A 21,701-nucleotide genomic window follows, 5' to 3' on the forward strand; every position below is an offset into this window, starting at 1 on the left:
AAACGAGCATCTGTTCTTGGACACATTGCATGTCCCTCAGTTACAGTGAGAGACCTGAGGTGTTGGACAAGTAGTGTTTGCAGTAAGGACTAGTGTTACTTTGTGAATTTTCAGATATAGAATAGTGGTAGAACTTCAAAATGTGGGCCGGAGATGGATCTACATTTAGTTCAGTTACATTTGTGTGTATGCGCAGGCTGTGAAATCCAAAAGAACTTAGGGTTTGATTATACATGATTTCTCTGATTATCGTCATAATATGATTGCGAGAACCTGTGCTGTTGACCAAATGAATAATCAGATAACTGCAGAAATATGTTTAGAATGGATTATTAAAGGGAACATCTATTTTATTTTATTTTTATTTAACGTTACACTTATATAGTGCCTTTCTAGAGACCCAAGGACGTTTTACAATCAACACAACATTCAATCCACACACACACTGGCAAGAAGTGGCAGCCAAAAACGGACAGCGTACTCACAACCAGGAATGACTGTCCACCTGGAGGACTGCTTCGGGCACTAGGGTCTCACCTAGGATAGAGCGCCAATTCATATCTGGGCACACACACATTCACTCACACAGACATTCATTCACTCACACCAGGACAGTTATGAGAGAAGCCAATTCACCTAACCTCCATGTTTTTGGACTGTGGGAGGAAACCGGAGACCCCGGAGGAAACCCACACAGACACGGGGAGAACATGGAAACTCCACCCAGATGGGACTTGAACCCAAGATCCCAGCGCTGAGAGGCGAACGTGCTAACCACTAAGCAACCGTGTCGCCCACAAAAGGTAAAACAGTATGTTTGAGGAGAAAAACAACTGTTGTTTGTACGTGGCTGAAGCTAAACTTGTCTATGCATTTATGCATTAATTCAAAAAAATTGGTAAGGAAGCTGAAAATGGACAAAATATTCAAAAGACACTTCACTCGAGTTTCTGCTCATGAGGCTTTCTCTTGTAAATATGTGTCATTTGAACTGGAGTTCACTGGAAAACTATCTGCTGTGGTGTGCTAAACCACAAGTGCCTGATAGTTGGCCAGCTATGCTTCTAAACAGTGTAGAGTCCCTCTTTTTCCTCTTATTTTCAAACTTTTCTCTTCCTCCAGCACCAGTCGCTGAAATTTACTCTCTCAGATTTTTATTGTCAACACGTGTCATTGTGCGCTGTGCGGCTGGGCTGAACTGAACTGCAAAACACAAACTCTCAGTAAACCCTTCAGTCGACTTTGTGCTCACAGATAGAAGGTTCACACAGCCCAACTCCCCACTGTAATACAGTATAACATTTTGAAAAATGTGTATACCACCCACCTCTAGTGTCCACTCACTGTCCACACCTACGTTGTTAGACACGCCTAGTGGGCCACCTTGTAGATGTAAAATCAGAGACCGGATCAGATGCAGCAGGGCTGCTAGAGTTATTCAATAAAGCCTTTAGTGTCAGTGCTGGACTGGAAATAGCCCGCCAACCATAAATATCCAGGCAACAGCATCCTGTGTCATGTGTCCACTAATGAAGGACTAGAGGATGGCTAACACAAACTATGCAGCAACAGATGAGCTGCTGTCTCTGAATGTACATCTACCCAGCGGACCAACGAGGTAGTTGTGTCTGAGAGTGGACTGCGAGTGCCAGAGTGTTTAAAAAGTCGAGCAGTAGCCCTGTGTCTGATCCACTTCTATCAGTGCAACACACACTAACACATCACCACCCCATCAGTGTTACTGCAGCACTGAGAATAATCCACAACTCAAATCATACCTCCTCTGTGGTGGTCTTGTGGGAGTCTTTACTATTGAAGAGCAGAGTGAAGTGGGATAGGACAGTATTCAGAGAGACAGATGGACTTTAGTCTGTAATTGTAGAACTACTATATGCTCCTGTATGGTCACTGGGGATGATAAAATGGACAATGAGTGATCATTCAGTATATATAGAACCTGCATTTTAGTTTAAAATGTTAAGTGATGACCTGTAACTGATTTGGCTGTCAGTTTTCTGGATCACAGCATTGTTCTGTTGTAACAAGGCAGTGTAGTAATTTATACGCCTCAAGAAAGGCTTTTCTTGACAAGAATTATTAATGAACCCTGTGCCCAACCACAAAAACTCTATCTTCCTATAGAAGATATTCCTATCTTCATGTAGACATCTTGATGTCACCAAATACGAGCAGCTGATCCAATGTAGAGACTCACTATAATTCCATTTTCATTTTCCCCTTTGGCTATTTTCATTTTAGGAGAATTTAGGTCATCCCACATCTACTTCTCACAGGAAATGTATTAGTCATGATACAGGGTCTCAGACATACAATGATACGGTGTTGTCTAGCTTTTAATGTTTTTGTTTTGCTTTTTTATTTCCACTAGTTTCTATTTACTTTCCGTTTTCTATGTTTCTATGTGTATTATAGGAATAAAAAACAGTTCTAACTTGAATGGTTCGGCAAAGATCATTTTGGATTAATCTGTCTGAGATATAAAACACCTTTTGTTTCTTTTCTCCCTGTATTGAGGGCTACAGTGCTCCATATTGACTTTCCATTCAGCGCTTTTCCTTCACAAAGCTTAAAAGGGGTGTTAGAGTTATTTTGGACTTTACTCTTGTGGAAATGTTTGATTCCATCTATTTCTCATTTGGCACACATTTCTGGAGTCATTACACACAAACATAAGCTTGAATGAATGGAGTTCTGTTTTAACCTTTGTGAAAAAGTATCAGTGACTCACCATTTCCAGATCATGAATGAACTCATGTGGTTCTAATTTTTACATCCTCAACACCTACACATATACTTTACTTTGGAACCTGGTTCACAAAAAATAACACACGGATACTTTAATCTTCCAATGCTAAATTAAACTGATGTGTTGAACAGCATCATTTAATTGACTTTTTGAAAGCCCCCAGTCTTTTCTTCTTTTTCTTTATTTCTTTACGCCTCTGTTGCCCCTTTGATCCATTTCCGCACTTGTCTTTCTCATACTCTTCATCTTGCACTCACTTGCGCCCATTAAAGATCCAGTGAGCAGTTAAAAAGAGAGGGTAGCTGATTAAAGAGACTTAGAGGGGCGACTTGTTGCGTGGGCTCAAAGCACCTCTGATGAAGATGTTCACCCTGGACTGACGGCTCTAGTCATCACCGAAGGCTGTGGGGGGATCGCGGTGTAGCTTCACACACACTCCCCTCCCCTTCTCCTGTCCCTCTGCTGTTTGATGCTGGGAAAAGAGCCAGTGAAAAGAAGAAAAAGACATCTAGTGCAGAATATTCTGAAATGCTGTTTTCGTTGCCTTGTAGTGGAGAACATTTTATGTAGGTCTTGATATTTAGGTGTCCTTTATTTGTTTATTTATTTAATTTTAATATAAATGTATTTGTAGTGCTTTAACATAAAAATGACAAAATTGAATACTTAATGGAATAAATCTAATCTAGGGATTTCTGACCTTCAGCTTTTTATGAAAATGTCACAATTATTGATCTATTTAAACACTCAAATGAATGCATTAGCTGAGATATGATCTCAGCTTATTCCCCTAATTTCCCCCTGTTCCCTGTAGGTTCTCCAAATATGGCCTTCTGCTTTCATTTCAGTGACCCCTTGAATCTACAGCAGCAATGCATACTCTGGTTTCTTTGCCTTAGTCAAAATTTCGGCCAATTTCTTGATGATCCCCTCACACTCCACAGAAGTGGAGGTGAGTCTGTATCTGTGGTATCTGTGCACCTACTTGCACCAGCCAGCAAACATAATGGTGGGGGAATTCATTTCAATCACTTCCAAGAATAATTTCCTCACAATTTTCTTCACTTTTGATGGTCTTCAGCCTTGTTAATGTTCCATGAATACCCAAAACTATCAGGTATGAATTATTCTAATGGAAAGTAAACATCTCATGTTCTTGCTCTCTCTCTCTCAAGTTTGAAATAGGTATGATCTGTCCTGGCTTAAACTCTAGTTTGCCTCTTTATGTTATTTTGGATGCTATCCATATTGTTGGCTGAGCCAAGCATGACCCAAGGATTCCAGGTTGCGAGACATCAGGATTGGGCATCAGGTATTTGTCGAGATTTGATGGGCAGTAGGAAGATTAGGCAAAGGAAAATGGTGGTGACCTCCACCTGTTTCATTTCAGTGACCCCTTGAATCTACAGCAGCAATGCATGTTGTCTGGCCACTGTACAGCTTTGAACTAACAGTATTAATGTTAGCTATATTGGATAAAAAAAAAAAATGTTAAAAAAAAAAAAACACATTTGATCATGGTGCACAACAGCATTTTATGGCCACTTGAGTCCAGGTCAATTAAAAAATATATAACTTTAATTTGTAAATAATTTATATATTATCTTTTTTTTCCAGCTGCAGTCCACCCTCTCTGAAAGAATGAAAAACAGTGAGCTGGCCCTTTGTTTAAAAAATGTGATTACCTTTGGTGCAGAGTATATGCACTACAAAAACAACAAACTTCTAAATCTATTATGACACCACCTCCATGCCAACCACCTATTTGGAAGCCTTGGCCGAAAAAAGCCTTTTCTTTCAAACCACAAACGTAAACACCTGGAGTTTGCTAAACGTCATTGGAACTTTGATTGCAACTTGGTTCTATGATAAAATGAGACCAAAATAGAGCTGTTTGGCCACAAAAACTAGAGGTGGGTTTGGCACAAAAAGAAATATGGTCGTGCCGAAAGCCCTTAATCCCTGCTGTGAAGAACGATGACGGTTATAAGCGGTTCTTGGGTTGTTTTGTTTCCAAATGCCGTGGTTTGTTGGGACACATGATATCATGGACTCCTTGAACTTCCAGAAGATTGTAGAACAAAAACTACACTCTGCAGCATGAGCCTAAAACTTAGTCAGTGTTGAATTTTCCTGTAGGACAGTAATCCTCAGCACTTCCAGAGATTGAATCAAAGTAGCATACTGACTGTAAACCTTTTGTAAGATAGACAAACAAAAGTCTAAATCCTAACCAATGGGCTGAGTAAGAGAATTATCTAAGGATTAGGACTCTGTGGAATGTAAGGACACATTACATGGAAAAATGACCTCAGTCTTATGGCTTAAATGTTAAATGATGTGTTCATATTTTTCTGGCAATTTTACCCTCCTCAACATATTTCAGGGTACTAGTATTTATTGAAAGAGTTTATTTTTTTTTTCTCTTTAAGATATTCCCTGGGTTTATATCTTAATTCATTAATTAATTTATTGTCTGTAACTGCTTATCCAGTTCAGGGTCATGGTGGTTCCGGAGCCTACCCGGAATCATTGGACGCAAGGCCAAAGAACACACCCTGGAGGGGTGCTGGTCCTTCACAGGGCGACACACACATTCACTCAGACACTTGCGCCTATGGATATTTTTGAATATTGCCAATCCACCTACCAATGTGTGTTTTTGGACCGTGGGAGGAAACCGGAGCACCCGGAAGAAACCCACGGGGAGAACACACCAAACTCCTCATAGTTACTCACTCGGAGTGGGACTTGAACCCACAACCTCCAGGTCCCTGGAGCTTTGTGACTGCCACACTACCTGCTGCACCACCCTGCCACCATTTATATATTCAATTCATGTAAATTCATGTAAATGATCCTGATACTCTGGTTTTTTTGCCTTAGTCAAAATTTCGGCCAATTTCTTGATGATCCCCTCACACTCCACAGAAGTGGAGGTGAGTCTGTATCTGTGGTATCTGTGCACCTACTTGCACCAGCCAGCAAACATAATGGTAGGGGAATTCATTTCAATCACTTCCAAGAATAATTTCCTCACAATTTTCTTCACTTTTGATGGTCTTCAGCCTTGTTAATGTTCCATGAATACCCAAAACTATCAGGTATGAATTATTCTAATGGAAAGTAAACATCTCATGTTCTTGCTCTCTCTCTCTCAAGTTTGAAATAGGTATGATCTGTCCTGGCTTAAACTCTAGTTTGCCTCTTTATGTTATTTTGGATGCTATCCATATTGTTGGCTGAGCCAAGCATGACCCAAGGATTCCAGGTTGCGAGACATCAGGATTGGGCATCAGGTATTTGTCGAGATTTGATGGGCAGTAGGAAGATTAGGCAAAGGAAAATGGTGGTGACCTCCACCAGATTAAGTCTTTACTGGTGTTTGCCAGTGTTTCAGGAAAAAGTCCAGTAATGGCTTCCCTACTGCCACAGGGAATCACCATGGAAACACCGGAAAACTACACTCATGGCATTTCCATTCAGGAAGCAGTTGAATGTGCTTCATGGTTGAATTAGAATATTTACATATAATCAGAGGCCCACAGAATGCAAGTCTCCATATCACTCCAAAAATAAGTAAATAAGTAACATAAAATCACACGAATGAACTAATGAATATCCATTTTATAAAAATGAAAAATAAATATATAGGCTGGTTCAGCATACTCTATAAATCTGACAAACATGGGGAGAAAATATTCAATAACTGTAGTCTGTAGGCCTTAGTGATTTGCATATTTAGGTTAGGTGTTATGGTGTAGAAAATAACACCGGTGACAGTGGACGAATCCAGCACCGAGCTGGTGGAGAGGACAGAGAAGGCTTTGTTACGGAAGAAGGAAAGGAAAGGAAACCCTTGAACCATGCCTGCGGAGGAGAGAGGAGTGTCTCCCTCCCTTGCCAGGCTTTGGGCTGAGGAGAAGCAGATGTTAGTGCTGGAGACAATGAAGAGCCCGTGGCGCTGTGAGCAGAAGCAGAGTAACGAGGAGCAGGGGAGGAGAGAGGGAGGGAGAAAATGGAGGATGTGGTTAAGGCATCGCTCCTAACTGCTGAGGCTGCGAAACCGCACACACGCACACAATCATGTTCGAGTTTGGCATCTCCCTTCCTTTTTCTGTCTTCTATTTTAATGGCTGTCTCATCCTCATCTGCATCGCCCAGCAGCCTCTGGTTTTGTCTGAAGGTGTATTTGTTACCAATTTTGCTCATATCAATAGTTTGGTTTTATGTAAAACATCATTAATAAGATACTTAATGTAGCATACTTTTTAGGATTGCATTCAGTCGGCTGCTTAGCCCAGTCTTATTGATTCATGGTGCATCAGGAAACAGTTATAAATGGCATAACCAGGCCAGAGACAGAGAATTGTGGCTCTTTCTCCTTGAATGGCTTCTCTAGTCTTTCTGTCTGTTCTTCATCTCAGTTCACGTGTTTGAAACACAGTACTTTCCAGTGTGCGTGACATGATCAACTGTCTGGAATATATATATATTGTTTTTGTGCCATTTCAATTTAGCGTTTTATTACAAAATATACTGGTGGAAATACACGTGTCTCAAAACATATGACAGTTTGATTGTCCATAAAAAATCTTACACTCTCGCAATATGATGTTGACTCTTATTTTTTGTACAACATTGTATCATCATTTGAAAATGTTTTCAGTTTATTACTTTTGGGTTGAGGTCTGAGCATTTTAGAAGTGGTTTAATTTTCTTGGATTCTAATTGGCTAAGGGGGGAGATGGGAGCCGGCCTGCATGAGAGAGAGAAAGGGAGACAGAGAACCATGTTTGCATGGAAACTCCATGAGTTTAAAGCATGCCTGTGGCCAACAACAGCTAAAAAACATAGAACACCTGCTTTTGCAAAACAGTACTTTTTTTTTAATTGGCGAACTCTACAATATATTGAATTATGAATTGTGAGCACAGTGGAAGAGACCAGGAGCTGGTTACAGCACATGGGAACTGGTGGTATGAATTATAGGAGATACTTTGTTCTGGTCTTGTCCACATGCATATGGATATTTTTAAAAGCTTTGAAAGTTTTTTGTTTTTCAATGTATAAATAAACAAACATTAAATAAACAAAAAAAATCACACCAATGAAAAATGACTAGAAAACACCCAATGCTGCAGGGGGCTAAGTTGTATATGCATCAGTTGAAATGCAACAATCCTTTGTCAGATTTTTTGTTATTTTCTTTTTCTGAATCTAAAAACATGCTTCACAATTTTTAATTGAAAAATCATCAGAGGAAAATCGATATCACCTAAAAACTTTTTTCAAGCATAATGAATTGACACAATGGGTGTCCTCAAAATGATCGGACTATTGGCTCGTGTTCTATTATTGCACTCTTAGAATTTATGGTTCCTTAAGGTTTTTGTATTCAAGGAAATGGTTCTATAGAGAGACATCTATAGCACATTCTCCATCAATTCACATTCACCAGTTTGCTGGGTCTAAATCCAGACCACCTTCCACCAGTTGATGAGCACTCCTTTAGATGATTCCACTCGAGTACACATAGCTGCTAGACATCTTGATTTATTTGAACAGTCCCTTGCTTGACTGAATGTTTGAATAAAATGCTACCAGCAATTTCTTCTTCCTGGCACCCACCCCATTTAAGAATCACAAACAGCACCATCCTAAGATTTAGACCAGAAAGTATGCTTCCCTATGTCAAATAAGAAGCACAGTCAATCACAAAAGAACATCAGGGATCAGTTAGAATTGACCAGGCCAGAGACAAAAAGATGTTGCTCCTTCTCCTTGACTGGCTTCTAACTCAAATTTCATTTAAGTTCCTGTCTGAGCCCCATCTCAATTCACATGGTTCAAACACACTTCATTCCAGTGTGCCATTTAATAATAACAAACAGGCTCTATTTCTGATCAACATGGTCCATTGATGTTTTGAAAACCCTGGTGCTTTTGTGTAGAAAAGAGGAGATTGTTTCCTCCAAACATACTTTTATGGTGTGGCAATAAGTGCCATTTACAATTCTGCTGTCTCTATACGCTTGTTAAGTCGTGATGTATCGACCTTGTGAAACGTTAGGTCCTGGTCTAAACTGTTGCTCAGTATGGCCAACTTATTGATTTTGCCACTAGATTTAGTGACTTTTCAGACCTTCTGGAGAGTTTTTTTTTTTTTTCAATTAAATAAAATAAAAAACAGACTAGTACCAAATCTATAGACTTTCTGTACAAATCTTTGATATTGTTATAAAAGATATTGCTAGTAGGACTCATTAGACCGGGACAGACTGTGAGCAGGAGATACAGCTCCCTCTGAAATACTTCTGCTCCCAGAGACCGTGCAATGGGAGATACAGCTCTCCCTACGCAGTACTTAGGCTTCCAGAGATAGAATGACGGAAGACAGAGCTCTCTCCCTGAGGTACCTCTGCTCCTACACACAGAGCTGCGGGAGGCACAGCTCTCTCTACGCAGTTCTCTGCTCCCAGTGACGGAACAAATGCAGCTCTTTCTCTCCACGGCCCCTGTGCGACCCAGTCAGTCCGCACGGCAGCTCACACACATCAGAATGAGCTGCGAATGTACCAATTGTGCTGCCGAAGACACTTTTTATACAAAGTTTTTTTTTAAGTTTAATTTTGTCCCTTTTCTGAAGTCCTGAACTGAGATTGCATAATCGATTGAGACATTCAGATTTAAACAGTAAACACACGTCTTATGAATGTATGGCAAGAGTCCGAAGGCACGCCACACACCCCAAAAAATACTATATTCCTGCAGTACTGGAGTGTGCAGTTTTAGGACCGCAGTTCCAGGACTGTAATTCTAAGACCCTGTGTTTTTGTGACACTGCCCCCTAATGGTACAGGAGGCAAGAAAACTGCAGTTTTAGGACCACAGTTCTAGGACCCTATAAACATAAATTATATGGACATAACTTCTTAAAATTTAGTTTTTTAGGCTTATTCCACCCATGAATAAGCTTGTAGTTTAAATATTATTCTGACAAATACTACTTTATCTAATTGTATAGCTGTTGTAAAAGCTTATTCTGCCCAAATAAGACTTTATCTACTTGGTTTAAAGGCTTATTCCACCTATATAACTGCTTATAGTTTACTTTTAAATCCTTATTCCACCACCTACTACTTTATCTAAATTCCTATAATTTAGTTTTAAAAGCTTATAGTTGCTTATAGTTTAGTTTTAAGAGGTAATTTAACCCAAATACTCTATATAACTGCTTATAGTTTAGTTGTAAAAGCTTATTCAACCTAAATTGCTTATAGTTTATTACAAGGGCTTATTTCGCTCACATATCAATTTATCTAACTGTTTAATTTTAAAGGCTTTTTCTGTCCAAATATGGCATTGTACATTGGGAGTACAACGTTTTTGCTAAGAGTTGCAGCATGTTGTGTACTTGTGTAAAATAAAGGCAGATATTTGACACATAAAATATATATTATGGCCTCAAACTTTTTTTTATGTCAACAATAACAACCATCAAATTAAATTCCTTGAAATCCACTTTATGCAAAAGCATTGACTGTCAGTGGATGCATTGAAAATGTAATTGTGGTCTGCATTTTAACCCACACCTATGAATGGCATACCCTAAAACATAAAAACAAAGAAGTGTAGTATGAATGTTTTTGATCATCTTACCTAAAAGTGTAAATTATGAACAACAACACAGTCAGATGGGGGCTTGTTTGAGTTACATTTTTCTGGTGAAGTTGATCATAATATTCAGGCTGTTTTAATGCAAAGACATATTATGCATTTTACAAGAGAACGTTTGCAAACTTTACAATCATAGAGAGCTGCCTGCTTGAAATGGTTGTCTAAGTTAATTTTGAATTTGCTTAACTTTGTTGGGTGAAAAAAAGCAGAGCAGCAGAACAGGCAGTGAAAGTCTTTGCAGCATGTTGGGCACTGTTTTAATTCTGGCTGGGATCTCCCTTCTGAATTGTTATATTAAAAAAAAGAGAGGTTAATAAGTTAAATTGAACATTTGGATATAACCACTTTTAAAAATGAGTAAACCACATTTTGGGGGGTTAAAGGGACAGTCTGGACAGTTTGAATAGACACCTTAAACTTACTTAAATAGCACAACAGTGTAAATATGTATATACACTAAACCCAGGGTAATAAAACTACGGTCCTAAAACTGCAGACAAGGTCTTACTCACCGAAGACGCAATTGGACCCGGAAATGGTGAAACATCACATGTTGCATCACACTTTAGCTAGCAGATTGATACTAATTTTGTTTAAGTATCAGGCACTGTTCCAGACTTCTTTGGTTGGTGTTGGAGTAAAACATAATAGGTGGGCAAGTCTGGGTTTGATTTGAGCAGGGATGCCAGTTCAATTCAGGGACTGCATACTTCTAAGGACACATTTATAGGTTGATTACATCCTAGCAGTGCGATTATGCTGTCCTATTTCAAAGACTCCTTCGTATGTGGCCGACAAATGCTTGAATCAGACAGTTGAATCAGAACAGCAAGAAAAACAATATGCATAAACAACTGCAATAGAAACATTTCCCAGTTCCTTTTACTTTGGCCAATTTATTAATTTTTTTTTTTTTGGCTCAATACATGACAGTATTTAAGGCTCAATACATGACAGTATTTGAGCCTTAAATTTGTATATTAGTGCACTTAGCCGCAATGCTAATTCAGGCAGACACTTAGACCTGCCAGCAACAAACTAACTACTGAACCGAATGTTTTGTCAATATATGTACTGCATAAACTTCATACACCTCTAATGCTCTGGGTTTTTTTCTCTTTCACTTGCTCATAAGCATTTTGAATCTCTTTCAGCATTAACATTTCCACATAACCATTTCTTTATCTAAGCTCACCTGTGTTTTCTTTACAAAATAACCACACACGATGTCATTTATATTATTCTTCGTACAGTATATACTGAAATACAAAAAGAAGCTTTTAGTTATGGTGCACCATCAGACTGGAATTTGTTACAGAACGTTTTAAAGTGTATTTATTGCCACTAAATGTTTTTAAAAGCATTCTTCAGACATCGGAATTAAGTAAAACGGTTTGTAAATGTTTTAAATAGCATATTAGAGGTTTTGTGGTACTTCTTTATTAACCATTATTAAAGATTAAACATTTACATTTTTTTATAGTATTACTTGGATTTAAACTTCAGGCAGTATATTTATTTGTAATTATCTGGTTAATTTAGCATACTACTGTTATGCATGAGATGCCTGGGCTCCAAAGATGCTGAAGTGCAGAAAGAAAAACTGCTGAAATATTGCAAAACTACAGTTGTAAACCTAAAGCTTTTTGGGTTTCCTCACATAGCATTGAAATGCACTTTTAAAAGTGATCATACAGCTGATCAGTTTTGATACTTTAGTGTGTGCCAAAATTGTCTGTACAGTACATGGTTTAAACTCATAAGAAATAGCAATACAGTGGTATGGGCCAGAAGAGATGTCTTCTGTTTTTCAACCATAACAGACTTGTGATTCGACTTGGACTCATGATGAGAGATTTGAGACTTGACTTGGACTGTAGCTCAAAGATGTGAGACTTGATTTGGGCTTGCAAAAAATGACTTTTGAACATCTCTGGTGTCTACACAGACAGGTTATTGTAGCATGTGCAGAATGTGGCATGGCTTACTGAACTAGCCATGGACTTCCTTAGAATATATAAAATCTCAATATACAACTTTAAATCAGTGGTACATTCTCACATATGCAGGTGAAACCTGATGTCTGTTTTTCCTGAAAACAAGCTAAAATGTGACCTCATCTGACCACAATATGTTTCCACTGTCTTTAGGGTCATCAGAGATAAGCTTGGACCCAGAGAATTTAGCAGCATTTATTTATCATATGCAACTGTCGATGCAGTGGCCATCCGACTGTGTTAATTGCCATTTATTTTCAAAATGGGCCATTTTCAGCTCTTCAGTGACACTGACGTGTTAATAAGAGTTTTTCTGCTTTTTTTTTTTTGTTAGACGAGCATCATTGGTCCACCTTGTAGATGTAAAGTCAGAGACAGTAGCTCTGTTGCTGCATAGTTTATGTTGGTCATCCTCTAGTCCTTCATCAGCACATTGCCCACAGGATGCTTTTGGTTGTATAGTTTGTATTGGTGGACGATTCTCAGTCCAGCAGTGATATTGCGGGGGTTTAAAAACTTGAGCAGTCCTGCTGTGTCTGATCCATTCATTTCAGTGCAACACACACTAACACAACAACACCACATCAGTGTCACTGCAGTGCTGAGAATTATCCACCACCCAAATCATACCTCCTCTGTGGTGGTCCTGTGGGGGTCCCAACCATTGACGGACTGCTGGATGCTCATTTTATAACTTTAAAATTCACCTGCTTATTGTGGGATGTTGCAGGCATGCTCAGTTAAAATATTTATTCAGTTAAATAAATGTTCAAAAGAATTTGCACATTACAATTTGTTGTTTTGATTGAATTTTACACAAAAATGTAAAGAAATGGGGTTTTTTATATGTATTGCTAATATTTTGCTATGACTTTTGCAAGAACATTTTTATAAAATTGTTGATTATATTTTTCATGCAGGTCCTGCAGTCCGGTTCAACAGTTTTGAATTTGACAAGCCTACTCCACCCCCTGTGATTGGTCAGCATACAACTGAAGTTCTGAGGGACACCCTGGGATATAGCAGTGATGTCATCAACAACCTTCTGTCTTCACAGACTGTCTTTCAAAATGCAGTGCACTAATAAGTCCCCAAATACGAGTCTAACCAAGTAAATACTTTAAAATACACACAGAGACTACCATGATACTATGAAAGAAATACTGTGCTACCTCCCAGATTCAGTGGTTATGTTTTTGTAATTAATCTGTTGAATATCCAACTGAGACCAGGCCGCAAATGTAATAGTAACGACATAATGACGCATGCGGTTCGGACTCTGGGGTCCTGTGCTGCCAGTTGGCGGGTCCAGTGTAGCACTGTCTGAATTTCCGACCTGCAGTCACATCACCTCAGACACCTTTCACCATTTGATTGATCAATAATGCACCCAGGCTTACCGCCAGATAAAGTTTCAAGTGTTTCAGGTCTGTCGGCCCAGTAATGGGAATAAGGAAAATCCATTTCTGAACACTTCAGGCAGCCCCTTAAAATTTCAAGTACAGTTTCCATCACCATATTGGCAAAATATTTGTCTTTACTGGATGCAGAATAGTGGGGAAATACCCCACAGCACATGCCCTCTAGAAGACCATCACTAATCATATCCTTTCTTTAAGCATCAGAATTATTCATTTTCTTACCTAACTGACCCACAGTCAGTTGAGCAAAACATTTCCTTTTCATTTCACTAGACTCATTTCAGTAGCCTCAAATACTGGTAAAATGGGATTAAATTAATTTGAAAGACTTACTACATGTTGGCACTTGCTTTACAATTAATAGCAGATTTATTCTTTGTTCTGATCTTAAGCCTAAAACAGAATTACAGTTCATCAGAGTAAGAGCAAAACTTGTCTTGCCAAGAAGGTAATTTAACAGGAGGTAATTTAGTTTCTTAACATTTAGGTAGGCTTATTATTATTTTTTTTATAAATTTCCGGAATAATTTGTTCATAAAAAAATACTGTATAAATAATTTTCAATGTATGTCAAAATTAAAAATGAAGATTGAAGATTTTTATCTGACAGTGACAAATAGCTTATCTGAACATGCAGAAGTCTCCAAGTACATCTCAGCCACACCCAGACCAAACTAAACATAGTGCATGTAATGTCTGATGATTTTGTTCTGATTGCTTTCCCTGAAGGATAACAATTGCAGTTGTGTGGGCTCATTGCACAACAAGAGTGAACAACGGGTGTAACATTTATGTAAGGAATGTCAATGAAATAAAATTTCACTGTGCCTTATTTTTGCACTCTTGGTACACCCAGATGTTTATGTACTGAATGAACATTGTTTGACTCCACCTCACTATGAATGGATGAATATGTACAGGTGCAGGGTCCAAGGTCACAGCTCAGTCTGATCTGTGAGTTTGAGTCTCCAGTAGCCCACAGTGGAGTTATTTAGCCCCTCAGTGGAATAAGCATTGTTTCGGATGTCAGTAATTGCCAGATTTTTCATGTCTGATTTCCTCCCGTCTGCTCTGCACAAATGACTTGATGTCAAACACAGACTAGGTCATGGAAGGACAGCATCATGCCTTTGACTGCAACAGAGGAAACCCAACTGCTTTTGATTGTTTATTAGTGGAAAAAGTCCATCAGGATCACGCCTGTCATGTGATTTTATTAAGTACTGGACATGATTGGCTGTAGCAGGTTGTTTTCTTAGAGACTTTGTCTTCTTCAGATATGAAGCCGAGCGCTCTGAGGATCTGTGGCTTGCTTTTGATACTCCATGAGAATTTGCTCAGCTCACTTCTGAGTTAAAGGGAGTTTTCCTGAATGAGTCATCTGTTTATACGGTTCCAGTTCATGTCGCTGGAGACATTTTTCAAATAAGTCTCCTGGATGAAGTAAAGCTCAAATCATAATCTGCTTTCTTACATGGGGTTTTTAGCCCTAAGGTCTTTTACTTTTCTCAAATCGGGCAGTTAAAGCATTCAGGTGTCAAGTGTCTAAGCTGTTGCTGGCCCAGGTATATTTTGGGATTTAAGGTCTGATTTGCTAAATGTGTTGTGACAAAGTGTCTGTGATATACCAGAGAAAAGATATTCTCAGCTTCCTTAGAGATTATAACCATATGAAAAATGCTTTTAGAGACAGACCCTGCTATATATGGCATATATGATATAATATACTGAGACTTTGAGATATTGGCATCAATAACACATGTGAATCTACAAAGTGACAGTGAGCAGTACCTGAAATATTTCTTTCTGTGTGAGTGGAGCCTGTGTGAACACAGACAACGTTTTAGGTCTGTGTCTGCCTTCAGCTGCTCTCCCCAGAGAGCACTGGCAAAAAAAAAATCTTCTAAATAAACAAATCAATCTGACAGTCAAATATGTGGTCTGCCAACTGAGTGTAAATGTCAGTATGAGTCCCCTGGAAGAAATGAGGAGATGTGTCTGACTTTGATAACTGCTCCTAATCAGCTACTTGGGAGACACTTGTTTATGTTTACAGGTCCTTGCTTGCTTGTTTTCTGTGAGGGATTTCAGGATGCAGAAATATGGAGTCCTGGGAGAGCACTGGGAAGTGCTTTCCTGTTTTCAGTTTGGGTTCCGCTGACACGTTCAGAGAAGGAAACGGTTTATCCAGCACAGCCAGCTGCACTTGACATTAACCCCCTCCCTGCGTCCCACGCTGTATCTCTCCAGCTCCAGCCAATGGGAGGTGACCCATACCACCGTCACTTCCAGTTGTGCGTGTGTACGCTGTTGCCATGGCAACTTAGAGTTTCCGGAGGAGAGACCGGTGAAGCGAGGAGATGAAATAAGCAGAGTTTTAGAGAAAGAGTGAGTGTGTGTGAAGCAGGCAGAGGAGGGATGGGAAAGCCATCTGCATTGCTGCTGAAGTGTCTGTGGCAGTCTCTGGGTTTTCCTTCACACAGTGCTTTGCACAAGGAGAGGTAAGAGCCTTCCAGCTTAAACCCAAACCCAGTTACCGGTGCTGTGTTAACAGGACCTAAGAGGCCTAAAGTTTTATTGTGCATCTCTAACATATGGGGGTCATAACTTCTATAAAGCACTTCCTCTTTTTGAGGGGGGACCCATCATCACCTACAGTACAATTCAAAAATGAAGGACCACCCTTCATTTATTTACTTTCCAGTAAAATATTCATTAGGTTATTTATTGCGTAGCATCCCGCAAAAAAAGCAACAGGTTTAACAGAAAATTCCACAGATGCCTTAACAGTTAAATTAGATTTTAAAAGTTAAGTATTTCATGCATCCACCTTTGGTTATAGATCCTGCATTTTCTTATAAAGACATATTTTTCAACACATTACAAATCTTAGACTTTTGTTGCATTTTACAACATCAAGGGTGGGGGGGGGGTCATTAACCAATATGATAATACAGTGAAGCTTGGAACATCTTTCTGGATTTTGATCTCATTACTGTGACTGCTGTATTTCAAACTTGAAATTGCTTTTGCATAAACTGCACCATGTCACTTGATTATTCCACAAGCACACAATGTCTTTGTTTGACATTTTCTGACAGCTGTATACAGTTGCATAAATTAGGTTATGTAAAAGGTCCGGCTTAGTTACTCAGCTTGGAGAGTTCTGCCATTTGGACCCAGCTCGTACAATAAACCACATGGCCACTATACAGTGTTTATTATGACAAATGGGAAGCAAAAGACGAGGTTGTGCCCCTCGTTTTCTCAAATCAGGAACATCCTGAGTTTTGGTAGGTGGGGTTAAGTGGCCAAGTACAATAATCTCCCCAAGGCTAGATATGTACTTACTGTTTGGTCATTTGTTTGCATGGGTAACTGGCTGCGTTGTTAACATAACTGTTTACATATTTTCCTATGTACTACAATATTTAATGGAGGCTTCCACTAGAGGCCAGACTTTTGAACACTGACCATAAAGAACTTTCAGATTTATGCCATGTAAACATCGCCACACTCAATGAGATTAGCCTTTGGATAATTCTATTCCTTAAAAAAAAGCAATAATAGTGGCACCTACATAGAAAAGGCTGCTAAATCAATGGCATTGTCACAATGGCGTGTATGTGTTTCTGACGTCACATTGCTAGCCGCCGTAATGGGGACTTACTCATTACTCAATCACACAAATCAAATAAAAACTTTTACGTTCAAATTTTGTTTAAATAAAATATGGATCCCTGCCCCATTTTCCACATCATGTTAGTAAACAGCTCTGTTTTTCAGTACAGCCCACATCCCTAAATAGTGCCATAATCCCTACACAGTGCACATCCCAGATAATAAAGCTAATTTTCTTGCACCCACACAGTAATTAGACTCTAATTTGAGAGGGAAACTTGAACCTTGTAGCTCATTAAAATTGTTTTCAGCATACAACCCAATACATGAGTGCAGAAGACATTCTGCCCTACAGAGGGTGTAGGGAGATATTTGTGATTCTACCTTGGCTTCGCTGCAGAGTGGAAACATCTATCACTGATGACTCACATTTGTTAAGACAAGGAGAACTACTATATTGAACTTTAAGCCAAACCAGAGAAATAAATTAAGTAGACAGCCTTAATAAAACATTTTCCTCGAAAATCTGTTCTACACTCAGAGCGTTGGGACAGTGGGATCAGATTTTTTACCCAGTAAACATGGGGAGAACATGAGAAAAAAATATACTTGGCTCTCTGTAGTCTCTTACAGACTAAAACAAAACACGAGTGAAATAACACAACTACTGAAACTTGTATACATGATATGTTTATGAATAAAAAAAGCAGTCACAAAAAGCAGAAATGCATTGGAGTCTAACGTGCTTACACTTTTCCATTAGATCTTATGATGAAAATGCTAATGTGGCTAATGCAATTTGGCAATGTTTTTTTTTCCTCTTAAGTATGCCACACTGTGGGATCCTTTATGCCTGTGATGCAAAGAGTCAGTGGGTTCTATTTCTGAGTGTTTAGAATCTCTCCAGCACAGGGAGCTGTGTATGAGAAATTTATCAGTCTTTCCCATTTGTTTACATTAGTACTGCATTCTGAAACCAGACAATCTCAATATGGTGCCCATGCCAAAATAATAATAATAATAATAATCATGTGACTGCAACCCATGGATTCCTTCAGTGTTTTCTGCCATTTGGATGCTGCTCAGTGTCTGCACTGCCTCTGTTGTTTTTTATATGTACTGCACCTTTTGTATGTCTAGCATTAATTTCTGAGGACATGAACAACCAACGTATCAAATGGATGTGGGATACCCGTTCATGCGTACTTGATCTCATATATAACATCAAGTATAATGCTAGCCTAAGAAAAAAATATATAATAATTTGTTGTAAAGCCGATTTATCCTGTAACATATTGTTCTCATTCAGTTGCTAATGCACTGGAATCCTTTAGCTCAGCTCTGGAGAGACAGATGAAACAAGTGAAAAGAAGTCAAGTGACAAAGTGTTTGAGTCTGTGTGAGTGTGTAATATAAGAGGAGAGTGTGGGAGTGCTGAGAGGAAATGGTTACGGCCCGGACGGCATCAACCTTGATGACAAACTCATTCATGGGAGAAGCCACCCCAGAACCACAGGGGGTGGTTCTCTAATGAGGAAAGGCAGGTGTGAACTGTGCACAATAAGATCTGGATGTGATGAACATTATTTGGCCTCTAACCACAGTAACCTGGATGTATTTGATATTGAAAAATGTCTGGTAAGTGTAACTTCATGTCCACTGATGGGTGAGGTGTGCAGAACGTTCCAGACAGACAACAGCTGTTGCAGAGGACTGTGTTTTGGATTTGCTTCAAAAACTAAATAGGACCATCCTTTCTGTCTAGAGTTTAGATGTCAAAAGCATGCGTTTGAAATGAATAGCTTCACTGGATGTACAGTACCCCAAAAAAAGTAGTCAGTCACATATTCATATATTTTTTTATTATTAATTTCAAAGGGAAGACACTACATTTATATTCATCCTACAGCAACAGAGGTAAATGCATCTGTCATATTAACTTCGCAACCAGAAAATTAACAAAGGCCTGCTCAAAAGTCTTGATATACAATTTTTTATTATTGTTATTTTTAAGTGATGCTGTGAATATTTTAAATTTTATAGTGCCAAAAATTTGACTACACTTCATCATATACGCTAGGTTATTGGACAGCATAATGGAAGACACTAGCTCGGTGTTCTAAGAAAATGGTATGCTTTATGGTTTCTCTTACTCTATTTAACATTGTTTTGTTGCTCAGAGTAATTTGTCAGAGATGGGTCAAAGAGGATATACCTGATGAACATTTCCCTTCCATGCTTCACTGCTACATCAGACTGTATAATCGCACACACCAGCCACCTCCTGATTGGATATTTGATGGATTAATTTGCATTAAGATCAGCTCTACTGAACGTTTTGATGCCCGTTTTCCCAAACACATGCCAGACCCATTTTGTACTGCACGTCATATGAAATATATGCAGCATTATATGGAAAAAAAAAACACCAGCTTTTTTCATTTAACATACAAATTAAAATGCTTCAACCCACTAATTTCAAAAGAACTAGTTTAGTGCCAGAGGTTACAATAAATTTGACTTAAACAAAGGCAGAATGGAAAGTTTTGCACAATTCTCCATGTCATTCATCCTCATAGCATCTCACCAAATACGTTAGAAATTTCTTTGTTTTAATCCACCTACTAAAGCACACTCTTGAAGTTGAAGGAAGGATGGGGCAAATGAGAATGTGACTAGCTAGTTCTTAACTATTAACTATTAATATATTTATCACTTCCTATAAAGTTGCTATTTTAGAGATGCTTTTTTTTTATTTTTTATTTTTTTTGAACAGTGACAATATTGAAGAGTAATAGGTAGTGTCTAGGTTTGTGATTTATGGTGTATTGATATCACAGGTTAATGACTTCTGGTATTGTCATTAGATTTTTCTCAGGATGTGACAGACCTTGGCTGTGTCCAAAATGGCTCCCTATTTACATTTTAGTGCACTATTTAGTGCATTGCCATTTTTCTTGATTTCTGAGAGTCCATGATTCTGATGGAACAACAATTTCCCAAAATGCACACATAATTAATCAATATTTTAATACAATTTAATCTATGTATGTATCTATCTATATATATAAAATCTGTTAATTAATATAATCTATCTTTGACATCTATGGACAGGGCAGGTGTCCGAATTCATTTGTTTTTCTTAGCGCTATTTAGTGAACTAAATAGTGCATCACTAAATAGCACAATACTAATAAGTGATTAGGGAGCCATTTCTGTAAATGTTCAGAAAGTACAAGAACCGTGCAAGTGAGACGTTACTCCAAACCACCCCAAACTAATATAGTAAGAATTTTTCATCTTTTTTTAAAGGAGTAAAATATACAAATAGCTCAGATAAATAAATGTACTGGGCATAAACTATGAAAGCGTTTTAATGTGCATTAATATTTTTTGCCATTATACAACATACAACAAAATGTGTCTTCTGGGAGCTCATTCTCCCTATTACAGGTCAGTGAAGCAATACATTTTTTATTATTGTATTTATTTTTTTTTTTGTTATGAAACAATAGATTTTAATATTGAAGTACAAATATAAAAACAGAAAACTATAATAGACAAAATAATGCACAGAGAGTACAAAAAAGCACAGGGTAGTACCAAATAAGTATAATAAGGATTAAAATACTACAAAGTGTTCCTTGTGAAAATGGCTATAATGTGTCCCCTTAAATAAAGTATCATACTTAACCTTAGGAGCTTGAAGCAAGATAGATGCTACTCCTGTGCCAACTAGTCTCCACCTACTTGGTTCAACATTCATTGTCCATTTTATTAGCGCCAATTACCATAATGGTGCACTTTCTAATTCTACAGTTACAGAGTGTAGTCCATCAGTTGCTCTGCATATATGCAGGTATGATCTGGGTGGTGGATCATTCTCAGCACCGCAGTGACACTGACAGTGTGGTGGCATGTTAGTGGGCTTTGCTCTGGTAAGAATGGATCAGATACGGCTGTGTTTACAGTCATTACGTGCTACTTCATGCTGATAAAATGAACAATGTGTTTATATACAAGTAGGCTGATTTCATGTCATGGCTGTCTAGTGTATGTGACATGTTCAAGGCAACTTGTGAATCTGTCAAATACATATATAATTAATAAAGTCAGTTGTAGACACTAGACATCACATAATGAATGAATTCTAAGGAAGGATAGCAGCTAAATAAATGGCCCTCTTTTTTCTACTGGTTATAATTTTTTCTCACC

At 38.4% G+C, this 21,701-nt stretch overlaps 1 protein-coding gene across 4 annotated transcripts in view; it reads left to right on the forward strand.

Annotated features, from left to right (window-relative positions):
• The window catches only part of sugct (succinyl-CoA:glutarate-CoA transferase), a 104,635-nt gene extending 89,947 nt beyond the window's left edge, over positions 1-14,688 (forward strand). For 3 of the 4 annotated variants that reach the window (XM_066683953.1, XM_066683956.1, XM_066683954.1), the window contains exon 14: positions 13,365-14,688. In XM_066683953.1, the coding sequence (XP_066540050.1) occupies positions 13,365-13,528 (164 nt within the window). In that variant the 3' untranslated portion in view covers positions 13,529-14,688. The remainder of the gene's footprint in view (positions 1-13,364) is intronic. The other variant, XM_066683955.1, reaches the window with a different exon arrangement.
• Positions 14,689-21,701: the final 7,013 nt, after the last annotated feature.

The sequence above is a fragment of the Hoplias malabaricus genome, chromosome 10 (assembly GCF_029633855.1).
Source record: "Hoplias malabaricus isolate fHopMal1 chromosome 10, fHopMal1.hap1, whole genome shotgun sequence".
NCBI classification, from domain to species: Eukaryota; Metazoa; Chordata; class Actinopteri; order Characiformes; family Erythrinidae; genus Hoplias; species Hoplias malabaricus.